General features: G+C 49.1%; 1 protein-coding gene across 9 annotated transcripts in view; it reads right to left on the bottom strand.

Annotated features, from left to right (window-relative positions):
• Window positions 1-15,411: 15,411 nt before the first annotated feature.
• Window positions 15,412-18,985, bottom strand: part of TMEM117 (transmembrane protein 117) — a 471,225-nt gene continuing 467,651 nt past the window's right edge. For all 9 annotated transcript variants that reach the window (XM_051850978.3, XM_089304061.1, XM_070049713.2 and 6 more), the window contains one exon: window positions 15,412-17,102. In XM_051850978.3, the coding sequence (XP_051706938.2) occupies window positions 16,456-17,102 (647 nt within the window). In that variant the 3' untranslated portion in view covers window positions 15,412-16,455. The remainder of the gene's footprint in view (window positions 17,103-18,985) is intronic.

Here is an 18,985-nt window from a genome sequence, read left to right as displayed (position 1 = left end):
TAAGTTGCTCATCAACAGTCAGGGTGAGGGCTGATCAGGTCACCGTTTCTCATAGTGTTCATTTCACTTTAACAGGTTTCCTTTTTGGTGCTCAGTTAGTTGTCACCTATCAAGGAGAACAGAGTAGAATTTATAAGGAACGCAATTCTCTGAACAAACTGTGCCACATACATGGACATTGGTCAAATACTGCCTAAGTGGGCATAAAATAGTGCATAGAACCTGTCTTGTAACCTGACATCTGCTTTCTTTCCTTTGAGCTAAGTAACTGACCCAGGCTTACATGAAGGACTCACTTCACGGTGGCTGAATAGGATTTTAAATTCAGTCCCCTCTTGTTAACTATAAGGAACACAGAATATTCTTGTGTGCCTTCTCTAAGAATAAAGCCTTCAGACTTGCTAGAATTCCTATTCTGGGTTAACGCAGGCATCGGAAGCATCATCAAATCATGCTCCAATTTCACCACGGAGCGCTTGCCTCTGCTGCGGGTTATACTCCAGGCGTCAGGGCCTCTCAGAGTGCTGCATTCTGACAACGGCAAGCTGGTGGCTGGCCATCTGGGAACGGAGAGCTCCTCCAGGAACCGCTCCTTAGGAGGTACTCCAAAGAAGCAGGAGTGCATTCACACGGCTCCGTCTATGGTGATGTTTTTTCAAGTACAACTGTAGATGGCTAACACGGAGAAGAATAATTTGTTATGCAAATCCTGACATTCTTTAATGATACAGCTGTATACAGCAGTGGCTGCTCTGCCTTTAGAAACCATGGATGTGCTCTTTGTAGATTCTCAGCACGATGTAAACCAAACCCTCCGACAATGGAAGCTCAGAGCACAAGCTGAACACAGCTCTCCACCAGAGCTTCTTCCTGGGGTCTGTGTTAGAGAAGAATGCATTTTGCAAAGGAGTAAAAGGCAAGAGCATATCAAAGACCAGATGCAGAAATGATCTACCCCAACACAGGTGGGTTTTCAGTGTGTTCATCCTCATGTCAGCAAGCGGTATGTCAAACTGGATTTGGTGAGGCTGACACTGCCTCCCCCTGAATGCCATAGTGGCTGCAGAGGGGGCAGCGTGGCAAAGGACCCCAGTGACAAAAGGCAGAAGAGTGGCCTGCACCAGCAGACCCCATGAGCTCCCTTGCATGGTGCCCACACGACCCACTCTGCTGCAGGAGGCAGTGGTATACAGAGGAGTGGGACTGCACACACGTTAGATGGTCTTCATCTAAATCAGGTTCTAGTCCTTACTGGTTCTGCAATGTTGTCCAAGTTCCTGAACTTTCCTTGGCAGCAGTTCCACAACCTCTAGGAGGGAGGTACCTCTGGGGGTCCCACATCAATGAAGTCAAGCCACTGCAGATAGAACTATTCAGAAAAAGAAACGGCATCTGTCCTGTCCCTAAACAGCACATCACATAGTATTTGCATTATTTTAGGTATTGTAAGTAACAGCAAGTAACGGAGGATGACTGAAATTATAGGGGTGGATGTTTGGGGGTTACATGCTCATATGAGCACCACCCTATTTATAGAAGGGACTTGAACAATATCCATGGTTTCCTGAATCAAGGCCCCTGGTGACAGTGCAGTACATTATTGGGTGCAGAGCTAAAATATTCTCTTTTCAGGAAAATGAGTCTCTCCAGTTTCTCTGTGGGGTAGGTCATCCACTCACCTGTACCAGGCCTTCTGCATCCAGGTTGTGCTGGGTGGGCCATCTCCTCTCCTTGGGACAGGTCTTCCACATCTAGGCAAGTCAGGTGAACAGTACTTGTCACTTATGACCAGGGAAGTCTGGTTTTCCTAGGAGGAGCAGGACATTTGGTAATCTGACAAGGAAAGTCTCTCTGACTACTCTGTAGCACGGGCCAAACAGCCTCCTGGGAGGAAGAGAGACCCCTGTCACCCCTTGGAGGCGCCATAATATCAGAAGTCCTATGATGATGACCATGATAGGAGACGAGTAATTTGCAGTGGGGAACAATGAGGACCCCAAAGGGATGTGTCCATGTGGAAAGGGACAGACTGGGGCGAACACTGGGGGAGACGTTCCCAGTGCAACGTGCAAAAAGCACCAGAGGGCTCTGGGGACCTGGCGCCCTGCCCGCTGCACGTGCTGGACCTGTGACGTGAGGGGTCACCTCAGCGCAGAGAGGTCCATGCTGGGAACTCAAGAGTGAGGCATTTCCCTCGGGTGACTCTCCCGAGGGGCCTAAGTGGGGCTTTCTCCAGTCTAAGTTCTTGAGGCTGTGACCTCAGCAGCATGAAAGTGCCCACGTGAGTCACTGGGACCAAGCAGTGACCACGTGCAGCCACACAGAGTCAGTGACAGCCCTAAGAAGACGCAGCGTTTCTCTGAAACGCAGGTGAGCAGTCCCTGGAGTTACCAGCTGAAATGGAAGCCCCTCAGAAAGTGTTCCCAGATGCTGAGTAACTTGGATGTGCAAGTTCCAAGAGATTAGTAATCGAGATTAAAGTGATAAAAACATAGATTATGCAAAACTGCCACACCATTTGTATTGTACCCAGCCAGTCAGCCAGCCACCCATCCACTTGCTTGTTCTTTAGTTCTCATTCACTGAGTATGCAGCTGTTCAAAGTGCTGTTTCACATAGAGAGTTACGGGGTTTGGCGCTATTTGTGCTGGCGTATTTCACTGTGTGCGTGTGCACCAGCACTTACATTTACAGAGTCCTGGAATGCCCAAGTTGGCGTGTTTGTCTTCGCTGAGTTTAACTGTGGTGGCTGCTGCTAGTGGGGGCAGGTCTTTGTTTTGTAAAACAAAACAAAACAAAAGGTGCAAAATGCACTATCTGGAGAAGACCCCAGTGAGTGTGACCTGGTGGGCTTCTCTTCATCTGTCAGAGGAGACCATTCGACATCACACTGGCCTCCGACATAGACTCTGATTGCCCTTCTGTGACGAGGAAGACACACGGAGTGCACCAGAAGAGGCGCCCTTATCGCCTGTGAATGAGTACCCACTGCTGCGCCGCCTGTGGGAGTCTAGGGTAAACGAATTCCCACCTGTCAGGGACTATCAGATACTCTGCACCTGCTTGACAAGGCAGCCACTGTCACTGGGGCAGGAGAGCTGGGACTGACCACATCTGTTCATCTGCTCTCTTTGTTCCGTTGCTTTTACTTTGGGCTTCCAACTGCTGGAAGAAGTCTGTCCTTCAGATGTAAGAAGACACTGGATCCAGTATTCCCTAATTAATGTAACCTTAATTAAAGCAGCCCAGTGACCTTAGGAGGTCACTGAACACCCAGGCAGCACGAGCAAAGAGCGCGCTGCCCTTGTCCGGACGTTCCTGTGCACAGCAGCGTCTTGGGGAGGCACTTCCATCAGCTGTCACCAGGCCTCTGCAGGCTTCTGGACGGCCCTGGGGCTCACAGAAAGGTGGCGGAGAGGGTCGGCTTGACAGACTGTTTTCTGCCTTAATGAGCACAAATTAACTGATACTGCCAAAAAACCTCTCAGGACCACGGCAGAGAGAACATGCCTCCTGACCTGATTCCTTCACACAGGGGCTGACGGTCCAGGTAGCCTGTTCCACTTTGCTCTAGGTATTTCTTTTTTTTTTTTTTTTTTTTGCCACAGTGACTCAACCCCAGAATCGTCCTGAAGACACACACAAGAGCTGAGAACACAAAGGCAGAAGGTGCCCCCCGCGTTTCTCACAGAGGCTGTGCAGTGACAAAGGCGGCACCCACGGCTCAGTCATCTCGGGTGCTGCTGGTTCAGTCCTCGTCTGGGGGAACGGTGTCTCGTGCACAGAGATCTTCACACGTGGTGACCACCCTTGTCCGTCACATTCTTCCATGACCCTGGCAAGGCAGCCCGGCCATCTGCCTCTTAGTTCCCAAATATCCTCACCTGGACTTCCTTCCCTTCACACACCAAGTATGAGCACTAAACTCAACAACAGCACCACCGTGGGAACGGTGTCTCTCTCTGGTGTGTTCAGGGCCACCTCTGAGTCAGGGTCAGGGCTGCTGGCCATGTTCACTTGACACCCACATTCCACACGCCAGGCTTGGGCGCTTTCCGTGCTGTTTGCAGGTCCTTGGGATCCACAGATGTGAGCTGCGAGATGGATACCATTACGCCAGAGGCGGAGGCCATGGGCACTGGGCTTTCCTGCTCATGCAGCTCAGGCATGCGGCTTGTGCTGGTTACGATGCACCACTGGCATATTGCGACGAACCACTGCTGGTCCTGCTTGACCTCAGAACCCAGGCTGCGGTGACCAGCTGCATGGTGTGCTCAGCTGGGGTGCCCTATGTGGTGGTTCACTGTTCCCAGAGCCTGGGGCCATGTCACGTGCTGTTTCTAGAAAAGTATGTGATCTGGGGCTGGTGTGGTGTGGCAGGTTGAGTTACCGTCTGTGACGCTGGCATCAGCTCTCAGAGTGCTGCTTTGAGTCCTGGCTGATCCGGTTCTGATCCAGTTCCATACAAATGAGCCCGGAAAGGCAGAAGGTGACCCAACTCCTTGGGTCCAAGCCAGCCATGTGGGAGGCTCAGGTGGCATTCTCCACTCCTGGCCTAGTCCCGACTGGCACAGCCATTTGGGGAGTGAACCAGCAGACTCTGTCACACTGTCTCTCCCTCTTTCTGTTACTCTGCCTTTCAAACAAATCTTTTTTAAAAAACAGCATGTGACCTTCACTCCAGATACCCAGGGGCCTGAGTTACAACCTTCCACTGGGCACAACGTACATTCCACTTAGCCTCTGTCCCTGCCACCAACTCCCCGAACACCAGGCAAATGCTCCAAGAGTGGCCTGAGCGGCGGCAGAACTGCTTGGCCTGCATCTTGGACCTGCTACATAGCCTTCTGCTCTAGGCTTAAACCCGTTTAATCCTGGAAACCTCTCCCACTGTCTGTTCCATGGGTGGGAGCCTTATCGTTAGTGCAATAGGCTTCGTGGCTTTTTTTTTCCCCCTGTGTCACAGCAGGTGTGAGATAAACTAATTTGGAGAGAAAGACAGCATTTTCCTGATCATTGGACCCTAAAACTGCTGTGGATGTGTCAAGTCTCTGAATGTTCTTAGGGTCCATATTACGCTGCGTAGATTATGCGCCTTCTACCAAGGCCTTCTGTACGTAAGCCGCCTTTTGTGGACCTGTCTCCACAACATGCTGTCACGGCCAACTTGGATCAGTGTGAAGTTCAGCAGCGTGTCCAGATCGTCCGGGTTTCTCTGGACTCCACTGCGGCTGGAGCAGGCGAGTCATCCTTGGGTAACACTGTGGTTGTACGCTTCTGTCTGGCCCCTGGAAATGTCAATACTTTCTGATACTCTTCTGATTAAGATAGAAAAGAATGTATTTGAAAAATCAGTGGCTTCCTACGATGTCCTTCAGGACATAACAGTTCACTCTGGCCCAGGTACCAGGTTTGGTGCAGCTGCTCCAAGAAGAACTGCAATTTGGCTGAGTTTGGGCTAGTCCCACCGTGGGATGCATTCTGTCTGTACAGAGGTCAGACTCCAACAGAGACAGGGCAGGATGGCCACTCCTGCATCCAGAGATCTGCAAAGATGGCACTAATTTCTACTTCTCTATGTACACACACACACACAGATATAGGTGAATTTTCTATTTTCCCCATATCTCTCTATATATACAGAGATGGACAGATAGATACAAATAAAGATATACACATTTACTATGCTTTCTAAGGCTAGATAGTGAGTTCCAGGGACTCCTACTTAGCCAAGGACACATGTGTGGGTCCCTTCACCTGTCAACTATGTCCACCCCAACTGTGCACTCAGCGATGTGAGAAATGAGCACAGGCCAGGACCCTGGGTCCAGGGGGCTTACTGCAAGCTGGGCTTGGCCAGGACTCCATTTACAAGCAGGCCCTTGAATGTCACAAGCCAACGAGAGGCTATGACGGCACTTAATCCTCACTGTTGCTGCAGTCCAGCCCTGCACCCAACAGTTCTCAAAATCTTCCAGTGTTTCCCTTGCCCCAGTGCCTACTCCCTCAGTAAAGGGCCGCAGGTCCATGGGGGAGGAAGACGAGTGGAATGAGGGCCATGATCTATGTACGAGAGGTTTTTTTGGAGTGGGGGAGAACACGCTTCCATCTGTGACTTGGCTGAGTTCAGTCCCTGAGTGACTCCTACCCAAAAGCCAGCAGTGTCCCTGGAGCCCCACCGGCAGCGTGAGGTCTGTGCTGAGTGGTCAGTTCTGGGGTGGGCACTGACATGTTACTTTTCCCACATGGTGTGGGACCAGAATCTAGCCTGGCTGCTCATCTGCAGACCAGGTCCACTGGCGTCCTGCTCTGAGCCCAACACCTTTTGAGAGGTAGCCAAGGGGTTGGCCAGTCACAAAGTGCCAGCAGTCAATCCCCAGATCTGGGGGTCCTTGTCCTTCTCCTTGGGCCTCAGGGATCCCTCATGCTTTGAACTGGACAGATTTCTCTGGAACCACGATGACACCTGGACAGCTCTAGCAGCTGACTGCTACCCCCAGCCCCCTGCCTGCCCTTTCAAACTTATGCACCCATAGGAGGATCGGGCCCTTCAGCATGGCTCCTGTTCTCCCCAATGTCCAGATTTATGACCTGTTTTCAGGCATGAGCCGTGATTCTCACATACACGTATTTTCGTAGAATTCTTTTTTTAGATGTATTTTTGTTTATTTGAAAAAGACAACAACAGAGGAGTGTAGGGGGCAGAGACCGCTCTCCCATTCATTGGCTCACTTCCCACGACAGCCAGAGCTAGGCCAGGAGCTGGAAACTCAGGCCAGGTGTCTGTCCCACACAGGTGGCAGGAGCCCAGCTACTTGAAACATCACCTGTGCCTCCCACGGTGTGCAGCGGCAGGAGGCTGGAGTCGGGAGAGGAGTTGGAACTGGAAACCAGCCACTCTCACGTTGGATGCAGTGTCTTAGCAACTTTGGGGGACCCAGTGACAAATATTTAAACTTTCAGGTTAAGACAAATTTCTCTGCTGTGTGCACTGTCCTACCAGGACAACAGGACATGAGCCCACATGGGGCAGGTGAGAAGAAGGATGTCAATCACAGCCTTAAGGTAAGAGGTGATTGGTGACAAACGCCAGGGAGGCAGTAGGGGGCCTGGCTGCTGCTCCCCCAGCGACGCCGCTCGGCCCCCGGCCCAGTCTGGCAAGGCTGGCAGGGATCTGCACACTCGGATCCCACACTATTGATTCACTCGGGGCTGCAAGCCAGGTCTGCCTTCCAGTTCAGACACAACTAATCAGATTAATGGAAGCTGCGGCTGGTTCTCATCAAACGCCACTAAAATATAACTCTTTCATGAATAATTCCACACATCGACCCAATGCAATTGATTACCAGAGGCACGTCTTCCAAATGGGAAGGGATAATTGATGTTTTCAGCACATAAACAGGCTTCTAAGGAATCCTGAGGTGCCCGTGGGAAGAAAACAGCTATCACCAGCTCATTCGGGCTCTAGAGCTTCCGACGTGCGTTTGTTTTCAAGTTTGATTTCAGAGAACTGCAAACACCCGCAAACTCAACCCACAATCTCTGCTTCACTCGGCCCAGTCTTGCCAGGGACTCCCAGGAGCTCCACATCTGCCCTCCCCGAGCTGTGGGCGTGGACGGGGCCGTGTGGCAGTGGGTGGTGTACTCCCTCTCTTAGACTGCGTCTCAGGTCCAGTCAGTCCCTCACAGAAAGCTCACCGTGCAGATCTGGAGCAGAGGTGAAGGGGCAGCCGGTGAGGACACAGCACCCGTCTCAGAATCCAGACAGTGGACTCCCAGCTGCCCCTGGGGCTGGCGGCTCCTCTTTAAAACTGGGCCCTTGCTTTGTCTTGATGCGGGTCTCCCTTGACCCTTGACTTCCTCTTACTGTGTGCACATATTTCTGTGTCTTTCAATTGGTCTTTATTTCATTTTTTGAATTTCCTACCGTTAGCCCTCATCAAGTCTAAGAAGAGTCCTGCCCCCACCGACCCTGAAAGGTGTGTCTGACAGAGCCCCTCCTCCCAACATCTCTCTGGGAGGGGATCCGAAGGTGTGAGGGGGCTGAGCCCCATAAAGAGGCAATTCTGGGTGCATAGCTTCAGTCAGCATACAGCCACCCACTCAGAGTCCGTTCCATAGAAACTATGGTAGAAAAAATAATTCATGACAACCTCCTCCACCCCAGACGTTGTTACAGGCAGGATTGACGAGTTACAGTCTGACAGGACACACGAGGATGGAAAGGTACAGGCGGACAGGTGCTCAAGGTGCTACAGTGGGCCAAGGTGCGTCACCTAACACAGCGCACGGCTGTCAGCCCCATCTGGGTAAGTGAAGGGGGAGTTCACAGGAGAGATGATTGCCACACTGAGCTGGGGGTCATGGCAGAAACGGGCTCCACCCAACGACCCCGAGCAGCAGAGGTGGGTGTGACGGACTCCAGCCAGAGGCTGCGGCTTATTGGTGCTTCTCAGACTGATGTCTGGGGAGATTCCCTGTGGAATTTTAGAAGTCAGCTCAGCTTCAGCTCATCCCCACCCACTGACCGCTGGCTTCCCAGTGTGAGACATGGCCGGGTACGTCCTGTAAATGCACCACTGACTAGAAACTCCCTAAACCTGCCCATCTGCTTTGGGCACTGAACTCAACAGTATATCCCAGCCTCCCTGGCAGTCAGGCAGACCCTGCAACTGACACCCCCTGCAGGACCCCCCTGCGCTCTCCCCTGGTGGGGGATTCCACTCCCAGGCCCTTCCTGAAACCTCCTGCAAGGACCCCCTCTTCTCCCTCGCCAGGCAGCTGGACACCACATGCCTCCAAGGAACCTCCTCGTGGAATCTGAGTCCTGAGTCACTGAGGGAGAAGCCACCCAGCGAACACCTAACTCAACTGAAACACGACCAAGGAACGGACTTCAATGAGAGAAGCTCTGGGATTTGGGAGCTGTGCACACAAACATTGAAAACCACTGATGGGCAGTACTGGCCATGGACAGAGTGAGGCGAGAGGACGAGTTTACACGGCAGACGGAGTGCTCTGGTATGAGCAGAGAATGGACTACACCAGACAAGGGGACAGACAGGAAGCCAGCTAAGTAGCTGCAGTCATAGGAGAAGAGCTGAGAGACCCCTGCGTGACAGTCAGCCACGGCAGAGGGTGGAGAGAACACCACTGCTGGCAGCCACAGGGAGAATGAAATCTGTCCACTTTGGAGACCACGTGGATATGTAAATGGCGCCTCTCAAATCCCTGACGTATTTGAAGATCCAAATGTTGCTCCTAAATGCAAGTACTGTGTAATTTGGTCAAAGGAAATTTCCCAGTAATTTCACGGTTATCAAACGTGGACAGTAATTGTTCCAGTCATCTTCCCTGATTTGGCCAGTGTTCTCTCTTGCACACTGTAAACATGTTGAAAGGTAGATCTTTCCTAGAGTGCCCAGGCGGAAGTCAACTTGTTGGATAAGGTCAACTGACTTTACAGACAGAACAATGCACTCAAGTGCATGTCACCAAGCTGAATGGGACACCATGACCCTGCTTTAGGGTGTCTTCTGGAAAGCTCCGTGGTTTGGTGGAAGAATCCCTTTGCACAGACACTCACTGGGCTCTTTCTTAGAGGCAAGGCTGGAGTGACGCCCTGAATCAGAAATGGCCAGGCGGACTGCAGCCACGCACGGCAGGAGGATCCTGGAGAGCAGGGGCTCGGGCGGGTGTGCCCTGCTCTCTAAATGCTGAAGACGGGGCAGTTTCACTGCAGGGTGTATGGAAGGTGGTGGATTACCAATAGGATGAGAAGATCCCTTTAGGAGGAGCTGGTGAAGCAGTCATCCCAGGAAGGCAATGATAAAGACGCCGTACTCCAGGGAGCTCTGAGGAGTAAGTTGGGCCCAGCAGCTTCGAGGGAGCACGGCCATTGGTTCCTGCAGCACATCCACCTGCTTTAAACCAGGGGCCCTGAGCTTCTGGTAGAGTGAAAAGGGATAACCATGCAGCTGGAGGAGCTCAAAACTGCAGCCCAGAGGCCGCGAACTGGGAGCACGCAGCCTAGCCTTGTTCCACGGCAACAGTGCCTCGGGTACAGGTGAAGGTGAGGTGAGCAGGCTCTGCTGAGAGAACTGCAGCCCCTGCCCCTCTCGTTCCCGCACAGCTCTCTGCTGTGGCCCGGGAAGGCAATGGAGGATGGTCCAGGTCCTTGGGCCCTGCACCCGCATGGGAGACCAGGAGGAAGCACCTGGCTCCTGGCTTCAGATCGGCGCAGCTCTGCCCATAGCGGCCATTTGGGGGGTAAACCAACGGAAGGAAGACCTTTCTCTCTGTCTCTCTCTCACTGTTTAACTCTGTCTGGCAAGAAAAAAAAAAAAAAGAAACAGGTGTCCTAGTTTGATGGACATTTATGAGTGATTAAGCAGCAAATTAGAGTGGTTGGCATCAAACCAACCTGGGTTCCAATATTGACTCTGCAGTCAGGCCTGCTTTGTTTCCTGTGGCAACTGGATGAATTTCTCTAAGTCTCAGGAACATCCTCTGTTGAATGACATTAACCATATTTACCTTCCATGGTTAAAATGAGGATTAAATGGGATAATTTATTTGCACATAGAAAATGCTCAAATGATAGTCTTATTAATATGAGGGGTAAAGAGAGATCTGGGTAGAGTGTAAAAACTTTGTTAGAGTAAGGAACATCTAAAAAATTGGTTTTGTTGAGGTAATTTTCAATTATAAATAAAAGCAGTCCTTGTCAACTATATAGATAGGTCTTTTTTTGTTTTAAAGGCAGAGTGGACAGTGAGAGAGAGAGAGACAGAGAGAAAGGTCTTCCTTTTTGCTGTTGGTCACCGCGGTTGGTATGCTGCGGCCAGCGCATGGTGCTGATCCGGAGCCAGGAGCCAGGTGCTTTTCCTGGTCTCCCATGGGGTGCAGGGCCCAAGCACTTGGGCCATCCTCCACTGCACTCCCGGGCCACAGCAGAGAGCTGGCCTGGAAGAGGGGCAACCGGGACAGAATCCGGCGCCCCGACCGGAACTAGAACCTGGGGTGCCGGCACTGCAGGCGGAGGATTAGCCTAGTGAGCCATGGCGCCAGCCTATAGATAGGTCTTTAAGAAAACCTATGTATAGTTATTTTGTGTTAAGAAACATAAGGCTTTCTGAAAAATCATCCTGGAAGACAGAGGAAAGAAATAAAATATATCACGTGTTTTCTAGTCACTGAAGTAAAGTAACTGATGCCTCATATCAAATCAAATTATTATCAGTGATTTTTTATACATACTAAACAATAACACTTTCAATTTTGTTTCTCACTAAATTTTTTCAGAATCTCCATCACAAAGTACTTGAAAGACATTTTGTTTATAAGATGCCCGCTTTTCTGTGCTGATGATGTGCTCAAAAGGAGGCTGGGCTCCATGTTTCTTTCATTTGGGATGTTCCAGAATCTCTGAACTGCTAGGGGCTGATTTTTGTTTCTCCCTTCTAATAGTGCTGCTTCCCCCAGCTCCTACCTCTGTAGTTTGTTTCACAGGTCCTGTTTCTCCTCTCCCAGGTCTCACCATGCTTCCTGGGGTAGACCTAGAGTAAGTTCAATGATAGAATGCTGAAGAAACCAGTTAGCCAGTCAACCAACCAATCACCCAACCAAACAGCAATCATTCATCCATCCATCCACCAATCCATCCACCCACCCACCCACCCACCCAACCACCACCCAGCCAACCAGCCATCATTTATCCATTGATCCTTTGACCCATCAATCTATCAGTCCATTGATTCATCCATCCATCCATCCATCCATCCATCCACCCACCCATACAGCCAACCAACCAACCAGCAAGCCAGCCAGCCAGCAACACAACCAAATAACCAACCAACCAACCAACCTCTTATGCAATCCCCTCAGCTAGGTGGAACATACTTTCTTGAGTCCCCTCCGTAATACCCAAGAGAACTTCACTCATGACAGCTTTATGGTGAAGCTCCTTTTACAAAGGCCTTGATTTCTTCTCCATAGTTTTAAAATCTATTCACAGTTAAACCGCTATTTCTAAGATTTCATGATGGCAAGCATCCCTTGTTCTCTACCATCTGCCTAACCTTCTCTTTGCATGATAAATACCCACCTTTTTTCTAGTTATCTTCAATAAGGTCTTGTGAAGTTACAAATACTACACCTCAACTTCTCTAGTTCAAATGATAACAGATTTCTAGTTCAACCTAAATGGTAGAAAGTCAAACATTATGAGCTTGATTTTCTTATGGATATTGGTTTGCATTAACCACAATCCTATGCAAATAAATATGCTTAACACTCAGCATAGAGATAAATGAGAAAAGTGCCATTTTATCAGCTAGAAATCCGAGTTGCTCTTATCCTCTTGTAGGTAGGGCTGATGGACAGGTCAGACTTGGGTAGCAAGGGGCAGATCCAGAGGAATTCTGGCTGGACAGAGCAGTGAACCAAGTCACTGCCTTAGAGGGAAGAGCCAGTGTAAGCACGATACCCGGGCTGAGACGCATTAGCAAGGGTCAGTTCAGAGTGAGGTATACACACGACTTGGCTGGATGTGACACAATCCAATTGGCACCATGGGCCATCAGTTACAGGGACAGCTAAAAGTGACTGACTAGCAGTCTTAAGCATGTGCTGTATTGGGGAGCATGTGCTCTGTGGGGAGGTACAGCTCAATGACCCCCACCTTCAACTCCAGGTATCTGTGCTGGGCTTCTCACCAGGGCACTGCCATCCGCAGTGCTCTTGGGCATCTCTGCTGTGAAGTTTGATGCTATAAAAATAACAGAAGATTTATGTTTGATTTACTCTTAGGGCAAATGCAGAAGAAATAAAATTCTTAACATTCCGAATAGTTTCCTCTGATGATCTTCGATGTGCTGAAGGGTAACATGATAGGCAGCCACCGTGAGGAGCGAATATGTCCAAGGACCACGGTTACGTAACAGCAATAGGCAAGTGGGGAGGAGATTTAGGTCTAAGTGGATATGATCAGGCATAAATTCAGGGCGTTTATTTAATTTTCCATCCAAACTGCTAATGAAGTACTCTGTAAATGTAGGATACCAAAACTGTGTCAATTAGTGCAAATTCTACACTGTGTGGAGGAAAACACTGTAATTACTTAACAGGAGAAATATAATTGTTTACAGTCCATAAGCATCATTGCAATTAAGATATTACAGTTTTTAAGCTTTTAGACTCCTTGTTCAGTGATTTTTTTAAAAAAAAGGATTTATTCATTTGAAAGGCAGAGGGAGGGAAGGACACACATACACACAAAACAGACAGACAGACACACACACACACACACATACACACACACAGAGCGCAAGCGCGAGCGTGAGCGCTAGCTTCCACCCACTAGCCAGGGCCAGGCCAGGAAGGAGCCAGAAGCCAATACCTCAGTTCAGGTCTCCCATTTGGGTGGCAGGAACCCAAGCACTTGGGCCATTGTAGCTTCCCAGGCACGTTAATAGGTACTCTGATAGGGGATGCTGAAATCCCAAGCAGCAGCTTAAAATGCTGCACCACAGCAGCCACTCCAGTTAGCACATCTTAAAAATTCTTTTGTTATATCTTCCATTTCTCAGATTGCTATATATCTTTTTTGCGGTTATTTTTATGCTCTTAATAGTCTAAAGGATTTGGTATTCAAAAAGCATTTGTAGAGTTGTAGTCCATTGGTACCTGACTTAGGATCCAAGACCAACCATGAATGGATCTGATTTTTGAAAATGTTTGTTGCTTATTTATTCACTTTAATTTATTTGAAAGGTGGGGGGAGGGGGAGAGAGAGAGAGAATATCTTGCATTCACTGGCTCACGTCTCCAGTGTCTACAACAGTCAGGGCTGGGCCATGCTGAAGTCAGGAGCCAGGAACTACACCTGGCCCTCCCTGTAGGCAGCAGGGACTCTTGTACATGAGCCATCACCTGCTGCCATCTGTGTGTATTTCTGAGAATTTGGCTAGGAAGATGCCAGGACTCAATTTCAGACACTCCTATATGGGAGGTGGGTGTCCCAGGTGATGGCTTAACCTGCACTGTCACAACACTCACCCTTTGATTTTATTCTTATTGGATTCTGTTTCATTGTCTAGTCTTTATTTGGTATAAATATCTGAAAAGATAACAAGAAAAGTCAAAAGAAAGGAGATTAAAATAAAGATCAATATCAGGACATAGAGCTGAATAGAGGAAGTCTTAGAAGATTCCAATCTTCTTTGTCTATTAAGATGCCACCCTGGAAGTCATTCCACTTGGTACTGAATTTAAGCAAACCTTAGTGCATATTCTCCTATCAGTTGGCTGTTTGTCTAGTCCACATAAGGATGGTACGCCAGGTTCATTTTTTTTTTCTTACTTCGGCCAATTAGATTGCTCCATTAAAACACTTTTCTTTCACATAAAGATTTTCATTTTCCTGAGGAAAGCATACTGGTAACAAAAACCTATCTTTTAGTTTACTTTTTTGAAATTTATTTACTTATTTGAAAGGCAGAGTTACAGAGAAAGATGGAGGTCTTCCATCCACTGGTTCACTCCCCAAAAGGCCACAATGGCTGGAGCTGGGCCAGACTGAAGCCAAATGCCTGGAACTCTACCCGGATCTCCCACATAGGTGGCAGGGGCCCAAACACTTGGATATATCTTCTGCTCCTTTCCCAGGCATATTAGCAGGGAGCAGAAATGGAACTGGAGCAGCTGGGAGCTAATATTGCACGCCGTGGTCACAGGCTGAGTTGTAATCCGCCACACCACAGTACTGGCTGCAAATACCTACTCTGTAAGTCAGCTTCCTTCTTCCTTGCACAAGACACTGTCCCCCGAGCTGCAGACTGAAAGTCACAGGCTGTGAACTGTCGCATGCAGGGCGGCAGGCTAAGTTTCTGCAGACGGTATGGTCAAGGAGTTCTTACAGTGAACTTTATCTCTGCATTTTTAGTGTCGGGGACACTTATGATTCTAGGTAGCACCACCACGCGTGGCTCTGAAAGCAAAAGAAACAGCAGGGGCACAGTTCCAACTGCTTAGTAAACAACTGAAGAAAGATGCTTGTTAAAGCTGGCTCTCAGATGACAGGCAAATGCATGGTTCGATTACGCATGCTAAGTTCAGCACGCTGCAAGCGTAAAAACAGATAGATCAAAAGAAGAGGGACTTTAAAAAATCATGAAGATAAAATGCAGCCATGTCAGCACGTGATAGGAGAATAATTTTGCCTTAAAACTGATATCCCCTTTCCTCCTCAAGAAATGTGTAATCAATTTATGGAACAAAATGAGGTGCGATTTAGTGTGTGCCATCTGAACACAGGTGGCAAGCATTAGGAAACCCACTCACATGGATTCCTCCGAAGCCCTCACAGCACTGATACCCACCCCCCAAAAAAAATACAACATCACATAATTACTGATGTATGCTTATTTATTAATGTGCGATGTTTAGTTCTTTAAAAACAGAAACACGTACACACCGAACAAGACACTAGGCAGATGCTTTCATGCACTGCGTCTCCCACCCCGCAAGCTTCCGAGGAGCTCCCTGGCTCAGTGCTGGCCTGCGTTTTCCAACACCAGCCGTCCTGGGTCCTATCTGCAGACAAATGCACACATATTGGAGATGGTGGCCTTGCCAGCCTCCTGTGATTAAAAGCGCTCACCCAGGGCTTTGTGCAAATGCCAATAAATTTGAGAGTTCACCCAACTGTGCCACTTAACCTTTGTTCCCAAAGGTGAAGGGCAGGATTTTTAATCAAGTAGCAATTTATCTTTAATTAGGAAAACATAATTAGGTATTATCGCCTAATTGCAATTACTGGCTGGAGAAAGTCGCATTTCATGAGCAGTGACCCACGCTGGACTGCATTTCTCCTAGGACTGAGTTTCGCGCCTGTACTCTTATTTGGCCGACAGCCAATGGAAATGAAAAGGTTGTCCCCTTGCTTCTCTGCAGCCCAGCTGTCAACGACACCGAGGATGCTGCCCAGGGAGGAACGGAGAGACTTCCTGAGCCGTCTCAGCTATGCCTGTTCTCTGCTCAGACATCAAGGGTGGATCAAAACGAGTGTGTACAAAACCGCCCTGTGAAACAGGTGAGAGCTGTCTCACGCTCGTTCCTGCGACAGTTAGAGACGGTTTAGTGTCTCAAGGCACCACTATGGTTGAACATCAGATACACGGGGAGTCAGCGGATCTTCTACGCGCCGTGAAGTCAGCAAGCAGCTTGTGCAACTGTGGAAGCAACCTCTAGGGGTCTGTCTGGACGTACTGGAGGCACATGTCTTAGAATACAAGTAGAAAACAAGGAGTCCTAGAAAAGCATGTTGAGCACCGTTGTGGCATCGTCTGTGTTCCTAATGCTACGTAAACCCGACAGTGACAAAAGGAAGGGACTACCGTTCTAAAGTTGCACCCAAGGCTGCTTTCTGCGCTGTCTCCAAGTGGGGGGGCTCTAGTTCGTGGGGGAGGCTTTGGGCGTCACTGGGTCCTGGTCGGTCTCTGTGGCACTGGCAGCTTCATTCAGGTGCGAGCTCAGGTTTTCCGAGGTCAGGTGGGAGGACTTGTAGACGATCTCATTGAAGTCAGGCCCGATGCACACCATGGGGGGGTCGTTCAGCGGGTCCTCCACGGACGCCTGGGTGTTCTCCCGGGTGATGCCCATGTCCTTGCTGTGTTCCGAGGGAGACTTCCTTCTCATGCGAGTGTACGTTTTGTCTTGATTCTCCATGCCCTGCTCATTTTTCAGAAACCGTCCGAAGAACCAGATGAAGAATCCAAACCACACAAAGGCAATCAAGCTGGGAACAAAAGCCAGGCACTTGACGTCGAGGCTGGCCCCTATGAACCTGCTGTGCAGGAACATGTCTCCCTCCACGTACGTTTTATTCGTCCGTGGGTTGGTGTGATTGGACCGCCACTCCCAGGAGAGCCTGGTTCTGTTCAAGTCCTTCAAGCTCTCCGAATCTTTCACGGTGTAGATCTTCTGCCCTGGGCCGATATACTGGCCATATTCATGAGGTTTATAGAATATTTGGTTCTTCCACATATTAAGATCCAAAATCAAGACGAGGAAGATAATTCCATAGTTAAACCATTTACCTGCATTGAAAAAAGAAATACTGCAATTAACCAAAGACGCAACAGGGTGCACTAGGGTTTTCGTCAAAAAAATGAAGATACGGGTACACAACATGACGTGTTGCTAATGTTTTGGGCCTGTCAACGCCTGATCATTGAGGGGACTACGCTAGCATTAAGTGCATTGGTGAGCGGAATTTACTAAATGGACTCCAGGCGTATGAAAAGGCCATGGGGCTCAGGCACTTCTACTGACCGGAGCCACTCTCTGTGTTTCCAGGCACTGCAGCCACACTCACGTTTGGCTCCACATAAACATTTCAATTAGAAAAGTCCTCTGTGTGACTGAACGTCTCTTACAGTTCTATAATTATGTCTGGGCAAGAAATAAATCATTTTGCAATGCAAGCACAGCAGTATATCAACTGAATTCATATTGCTGTCTGTAGGTGACCTGTTGATTAAACCATTAGTTGATGTGACTCAGATCAATAATCCTTGAGCATTCAATTCAGGACTAAAAGTAATTGCAGCACATTTTCACCAGAGAACACACTGGTCAGACGTATAACTGTAACCAAAGCTAGTGAGCTGCTTTTATTAAAAGAGATGATCTAGAGAGACTCTAACAGTGATTTCTTTGTCGTATATAAAATCTTATCTAAATAAGATCTTTGGTTAGTGATAAACTATCATGTGATGATATATATCTGCAATGAACATGGAGAAACCTTGAAGGGATGCCAGATTCCCTTACAATATTGATCATAATTTATTGCAACTTTCACAGTAGCAAGTCTATCACAATAACATATCAATATTCACTTCAAGGGTGTGCTCAAGTCACAGGTTCTAGAAGAACCTAGAAGTTTTATGTAATATGCCAAAATTATTTTCTTTTGTATTTGAATAAAATAGAATTGAGGATTATTAAGACAGTGCTTCACACGATAATGTATTTCAAAAATACTCTCTAAAAGAATACAGAACTATATAAACATATCTAAACACTGATTTTAGAGAGGCATTTTATCATCATCAAAACCAGCACTTACTTTCATGTTCCTATCATAGGCGAGAAATCAGGGTATCAACCCTGACAGCAGCTGTGTGGCCGAAGCCCTTACAGCTCTGAGTACATGCAGAGAACAGCACTAACGAAACTGGGAGCATTTGGGGAGACCATCAGACAGCACGCGCGTCCCTGGCACACGGCAGAGATTGGCAACTGCTGCCTCTCCGAGCCTCGGCTATTTCTCCACTGGCACGACAAAGTCCCACCTGCTCTCCTGAGGTTTAGTTCCCTAAACCACTTCCTAACTTTGCCTCGTGGTTGATTCTGAGCGACAACCTGTTCGAGCCCTACAGGTCTCAGGAGCGTCTTGAACTTCCCAGGGTCAATGCTATCCCTATGCCCTCCTGTCTGGAAACAACAGCCCACGTGACCGTCTAGCTGGGGTGACCGGGAAACAGCGCGCCAGCACGCACTGCGCGGCACGCCTCGGGAGAGGCCGCTGCACCTGCCTCCTGGAGAGAAGCCCTCTCGCTGCTGGGGAAACAGGACAGAGACGCCACGCAACAACACCCAGAGGAGGCCACATGCAAGAATAAGGGTGAAAGTGCAGGTGCCACAGACGCCGAGAGCCGGGCTCGGCACACAGGGGCGCCTCTCCTGCAGGGGTGCTGGAAGAGGCAGCAACGCACAGGGCCTCTGGACGAAGAGCAAGACGCGTGGCTTGGAAGAGGCTGAGTTTATCTGTTGTTTATGCTGCAGGTGGAGGAGCGTGCAGAAAGCCAGGAGATGAGGAGGAAGGGAGGAGCTGAGAGGGGGCCTGGGAGAGGGAGGACGACGGGCGCCGAGGGGCTGCATCTGGCGAGAATGAGACACGGATCTGTGGTTCTGT

The sequence above is a fragment of the Oryctolagus cuniculus genome, chromosome 9 (genome assembly GCF_051225735.1).
Source record: "Oryctolagus cuniculus isolate XC-2025 breed Fujian yellow rabbit chromosome 9, ASM5122573v1, whole genome shotgun sequence".
NCBI lineage: Eukaryota > Metazoa > Chordata > Mammalia > Lagomorpha > Leporidae > Oryctolagus > Oryctolagus cuniculus.
Note: the sequence above shows the minus strand (reverse complement) of the source record. Positions and strands in the feature narration are given on the sequence as shown.